The 6,161-nt window shown below is 35.7% G+C and overlaps 1 protein-coding gene across 1 annotated transcript in view; it reads left to right on the top strand.

Moving 5' to 3' along the window:
• The first annotated feature begins 4,453 nt into the window (after positions 1-4,453).
• Positions 4,454-6,161, top strand: part of rnf121 (ring finger protein 121) — a 23,893-nt gene continuing 22,185 nt past the window's right edge. Inside the window, exon 1 of the mRNA XM_026938423.3 lies at positions 4,454-4,587. Within this exon, the coding sequence (XP_026794224.2) occupies positions 4,504-4,587 (84 nt within the window). The 5' untranslated portion in view covers positions 4,454-4,503. The remainder of the gene's footprint in view (positions 4,588-6,161) is intronic.

A 6,161-nucleotide genomic window follows, 5' to 3' on the forward strand; every position in this document is an offset into this window, starting at 1 on the left:
GCGCTGAGCATTCTGGGAAACGTAGTTTTATTCACTCACGCCGCAGCTACTCAATCATCGCAGGTTTTTATCACTGATATAAAATGACTCTTTTAAACTGGTGTTTCTGAAACTGCAAACACCACTTTACAATCTGGAGGAGGTAAATAATAGTTTTGTTGTTGTTGTTGTTGTTGTTGTTGTCCGGATTCGTATTTTTACTCGACCTGCACTGCGCATGCGCTAAAGTCTGACGGCGGCCATATTTAATCCACCGCGCATGCGCAAAAATAGCGTCAACCTCTATGTTTGATACAAACGCTGTAATATGAGCTTTTATTACAACATTAAAGGCAATTTTTTGTTATTATGAACACTTTGCTTTCTTGAAAAGTACATTTGTACATTTATTAATTCATTAAATGTCTAATTGTTTTGTCTAGCCCTTATTTAATATGGAATATTAGTTCCAGTTTTGTATTGTCTCTGTTTTGTAATTAGGTATCAAACCTACAGATTAAGCTCCAATTTCCATAAACAAATATTTTATTCATATTTTTTGTAAATCAATAAAATATCACAGTATGAGGAAGCAAAAGTTTTACTTCTGGGTTCTCCTTTTTCTTATTAAGAGTATTATTTTGCCCAGTCTTTTAGTATATTTAAATCTTCTCTTAAAACTTATATCTTTAGGATTGCTTTTACTTGATTACTTTCTTTAACTAATTATTTCTTTAGTTATTTAATTATTATTATTACTATTATTGTTATTAATAACTTAGTTTATTATTAATTGTTTTTTGATACATGTCTATAGACGCTTACGTAAAGTGCCTTGAGAGGCCTTTTTAAAGGCATTATATAAAATAAAGTTTATTATTATTATTATTATTATTATTATTATTATTATTATTATTTAGTATCTGCATTCTGTTGTTTTTTATATTTGATTCCTGCCTTGACTTCTATTTGTACTTGTTGATTCCCTCATGATTTAGTGCACAATGTTCCCTTCTGTCGTATTTTCGAGGTTGCAGTGATCTACATGTGATGCGATGTTTTCCTTCTATCACATCCTCAAGGTTTTAGTTTCTTCACTCATCTTCTGGGGAAACTTTTCTCCATGACAGTTACTAAAAGAGAATTTTCTGTGGTAATTGATGCTGTAATGCTTATTAATTCAGTTAGTATGAGGTGTGTGTATGATAGTCCATTTGGCTTATCCATTAGACATGTCCTTCAGAGCTTCTGCTGCAGTGTTGTACAGTTGCATCCCGTGTTCATAACACACACGTAACCTCGCTGGGTAAGGAGTTTGGAAGCGTATCTTCTTGTCTTTTAGCACCTGTTTCAATTCAGAGTACTCTTTTCTCTTTTTAAAAATTTGTTGGCCATTCAAGATAGATTTCCTTCTTCACCCAGGGCTTCTGCATGACCTCCTCCTTTACCTTATATCAGGAGAACTTCATCACAATGGATCGAGGGTTTGAGTACAAACGCTCTGTGAGCTCTTTCAGTCTTTTAATCCTGTTTATATACTGAACATCCAGTCTGTCATCCAGAGACTGCTCTGTGAAGTTAATTCCTCTAAACATCTTCTGGAACACTGTATATTCTTATGTTCTCCTTTCCGGATCTTCTGTCTTGGTTGATTAGTTTTCTTTCTTGCTGGGAATGTACTTTAATCAGTTTATGCAGTACTTCTTCCATGTTTTGGATGTGAGTTTCTACAGCCTCTATGCCGTCCTCTGCATGACCAATCCTCTGTTTTATTCAGTTCTCCCTTAATATCCTCGAATTGTCTACTCCACAACTTTATTTCTGCATTTCCTCCAGAATTGTTTTCAGGTCTACTGGTGTATTTTCAGGATGGTTTCGCTGACCGTCGCCATCTTGTTTTTGGGCTAACGTGCTCTCCGCTCCTCGCACTTTTGGCTCAACCTCAGACGCCTCTGCCGCGCCCTCATTTCTGTTTCCTTCTCCAGTTATCATCACCCTGATGCTTTTTGTTATATTTTTTTACACAATATTTAGTGAATTATTCAAGTATTAAAATGGCAAACATTTTTTTTGTCATATTCCCATCTCTGATATTAATCTAGATTAATCTAGCTATTTTTCATGTATAAAATATAATAAAACATGTACATCATGTTCCACAAACAACCTTTTCTATTTATTTTTTATTGTATATCTTCTATATTTTGTTACATATCAATGCTAATAGCTGCCATGTTGATAATCATGATGCTACTGGATGCTTTTGTCGCTTATTTTTCCCACTTTAGGTGTTACAACAGGGAGAGCAACTTTACAATTCATAATTTTATTTTTTCTTTGTATCGCCCAACATGTTAATGTGTTATTTTGTTAATACATTGTGTTAGTGTATGTGTGTTTTGTTCGATTAATGCTAGCATGACAAGTCTATCAAGTCTAACAAGTCGTACTTCCTCTTCCTCTTCCATTTTGGAGAGAAGCTAAAGGAAGTGTTAGAGTGGAGTGAGCAGCTTTACAATTGTAATTGTTTTTCTTTGTTTTGTCAGTAAACAAGCAGCAGATTTTGACCTTTGGTTCAGCCTCTTCTTCTTTTATTGATTTTACTGATTGGCATGTGGAGGCCATGTTCTTTACCAATCTGAAAAAGTTTTTGATAAATATTTTGTAAACATAGCCCAATAATCCTAGGACTAATTTACAAAATAATATTTCACATATTATGCAAATTGTCATTAATTTGAGTGGGAGTGGCTACATGCTCCAAAAGGCAAATATTTATGTGTTAAGCAAAAGGATTAGGAGGAAAAATGTTTCATTATTAATCTTATTTTTCTAGAGAAAATCTGCATAGCTTACTAATGTGTCCCTAGAGGAACCAATATTTGAGTAAATTAGGCTCCGCGTCATTAGAATTGATTGACAAGTGGCAGCCATATTGTTTTCAAATCTCAATGTGCTTGATTAGTTATTGAGGTTCATGCTGTGATCTCACACACATTGGACACCAGATTTGTGAAGACAGAAGATAAACCAAAAAATCCTAGGACTAGTTCACAATTTCACGTTATGCAAATCAGCACAAAACAATAAGTGGGCGGAGCTAAATGGTTCTTGAAGCTTTTTGTTTGGGAGGACATAAAGCAGGGCTGCTCACACTGATATGACAAATGGGGTGCATCTCAATCAGCTCCCTCGGTGGTGAATCAGTAGATCGTGTACGCAATTTCCGTTGACATGACGAAGTACTCGCGTTGTAAAACGTCACCACTGGCGTTTATCACCAACAGGCAGGACTGATATCTTTCTGACGTTATATGTCCTATAAATTTATTAGCTTAATCACATGCGTTTCTGTCACGGTGCTTCAAGCAGGATCGTATTTTTAAAAATCATTAAACACTTAAAAGTCATTAGACTCAAACACACTGTATATAGAACGTCAAATAAAGTTAAAAATCGCTAACGTAAGTAATCATTTGAGAGCTACGAGAACAACGACAACAAGCTACTTATATTTGTAGACGAAGTTGGCTGAGAGTTTGTCTGCCATTTTTTCGAGCTGAGAGGCTTCAGAAAATATGACGTCATTTCCTGTAAGGGAACATAGTGAGCGTAGTGAACTCCCTGGTTTTTGCAGTGCATTGTGGGATTTTTTTTGCACTGGAAGGATTTTGCGATTGAGACAGCGCTTAAAATGGCCGACTCCCTGATCAGCGCCCTGACTCCTGACCCGGGGTGATTGAGATGCAGCCAAGATCAAGTTTTTCATATTATTATGATGATAAGTTCCACCATGTAAAATACGCATGTACACTCTAAATTTGGAGTTTTGAGAGAATTGGTTTTATTCAAATAATTTTACGCAATCAATTTTCATTCAGAGAAATCGTAAAAGTGATATACAGCAGCGGGGGCGTGGTCGAGCATCAGCGGTGGGCGGAGAGGAGGCGGGTCGAAGCGAGAGACAAACGCCACGAAGCGTGAACCTGAACTTAACAGCATGAAAGCGGTGGACGACGGACGTGTTTCAGTCGAGACTGAAGCTCAGCGAAAAATCCGCCTGTCTTCCTCCAAACTCTCTCACACACATTAACCTATTACAAACATCGACCAGTGGTTGTTTTGTGATCGATGTAATGAGCATCTTGACATAACGGATCAGAAGGGAAAAGAATTTCATTTGTAGGACTGATGTCTCATGGGATAAGGGTCAAAAACGTAAAACCCTGCGCTATATAGTGTCACTATTGGGCCAATCAGGTCTTTCTCGCTGGCCTGAATAGCAGAATGGAGCACTACCTACTAGACCAAGAAAAACAAATAAATAAAAAGATAACTAAATAAATGAACGCTAACAAAAAATCAGTAGTGTGTCAGCACCATCCTTCGGTGCTTGGACCCCTAAAAATGTCCGCACAGCTCCCTCAGCAGAAAAAGTACCCGGATGCTGTGTCCTGATTGGCTGGTAGCTCGTGTCACCCGGAAGTTGCCGGAACAGTCGGGTTGTGTCAGCGCTCCCTTAAGATGGCGGCGGTGTTTGAGGTGGAGGTTGACGGCGTACAGCACGACCACGGACACGGACACGGACACGACGACGAAGCCGCTCAGGTAACGACAGCTCCGGGGTTTTTAACTCTCGGATTCTGCGTGTTTTATCGGCGTGAGAATGTGCAGCCAGCTTCGAGCTCTTGACGGAACCGAGCTAACAGAGCTAAATGCTAACGGCTCTGATCGGCGATTCGACAGGCGAGAGGCTGCGTCCTAAATCGCTCGCTATTAGACAGGAAGTGCACTAGATCTTGGACGCCATCTTGTTTCTCAGTATGTCTAGGGCACTGAAGTAGGGCGCAGGAAGAGATTTAGGACTCGCTGTGTGAATTGATATTCAGCCATATGGCTGTATGAGATTATCACTCTGATTTAAGTATTTTTAAAAAATATTTATTTCACATATTATTTCTTCCTAACAGGAAAACAATAATAATGTTTAATAAACGTTACCGTATTAGAGTACTGACCTTAAAAAGTAAAGCAAATATACGAACAATGCAGAATATTCTTTACTATTGACGTAATGGTAGAGCTGGGCGATATGATGACGTAATATCGATATCGTGATAAATTATATCACAATACTTTTATTATTTTTTTAGTATATCGTAGATATCTCATTTTTTTAACAGTAAAAAAATCTATTTGCAAACTGACTAGAAGGAGGTGATTTGATGATGAAAAAAATGTACTTAATCTTTAAAAAATTATAAAAAATGTTTAGGAAAAAGTGTGTTTTTCACCCTTATTTTCAGTGTTTTAATTATTTTTTATGAATAATGCATAAACTGTGCTTTTTTACAATATATATATATATAAAGTAAGATATGTTTATTTTGAATAAAATATTAATTTTTGAATAGATATTTTAAAACCATTAAAACCAATTTTTAAAAAAAAAAAAAAACTCACTTCTGTATTGTGAGCAAATCTTTATATCGTGGATCGTAGAAATGTCTGAGAATTACTTATTATTATAATATTTTTGTTTCTGTTTTAAATTTTCTCCTTTTCAGTGTTAAATTTAAAAAATTTTTAATAAATAATTTGAAATTTTAAAAAATACAAAAAGTTTTCAACCTTATATAAATCATTGAACTATTTTTTTTTTTTTAAACTGCGGACAGTTTATGAGCAAATATATAAATATTTCTATACGTCTTACGTATCATCTCATATCATATCGAACAATTGGGCAAAAATGGGACAATCGTTATTTATTTATTTATTTTCTGATCATTCTGACCAATCGTAGTCCTGCGTAGGAAACAGTCTGAAGTTATAATAAATCAGTAATAAAGTTATAATGACAAATTATGGATTTACGTTACAGAATATTATTATTTATCGTGTTCATAAAGGGAAATGCGATGTCATTAGTGGGCGTGTCCTACAACAATACGCAAAATCGCCGGCGTTTTATCGACCCGATTCGAAGAAAAGCTGCGTAGAACAAAACTATTAACGGATACATCAAGAAAATACACAAAATGTTACAGCGCGGATATAAGCGTACGATTTATTACAGAATATATACACACATTTATAAAAAGAAATAAAATTCCATCACAGCTGGATTATTCCATATTTCCGAGTTGTTGTTGTTGTTGTTGCAGATTTTGTTTATTTTT

The sequence above is a fragment of the Pangasianodon hypophthalmus genome, chromosome 15 (assembly GCF_027358585.1).
Source record: "Pangasianodon hypophthalmus isolate fPanHyp1 chromosome 15, fPanHyp1.pri, whole genome shotgun sequence".
Classification (NCBI taxonomy): Eukaryota; Metazoa; Chordata; class Actinopteri; order Siluriformes; family Pangasiidae; genus Pangasianodon; species Pangasianodon hypophthalmus.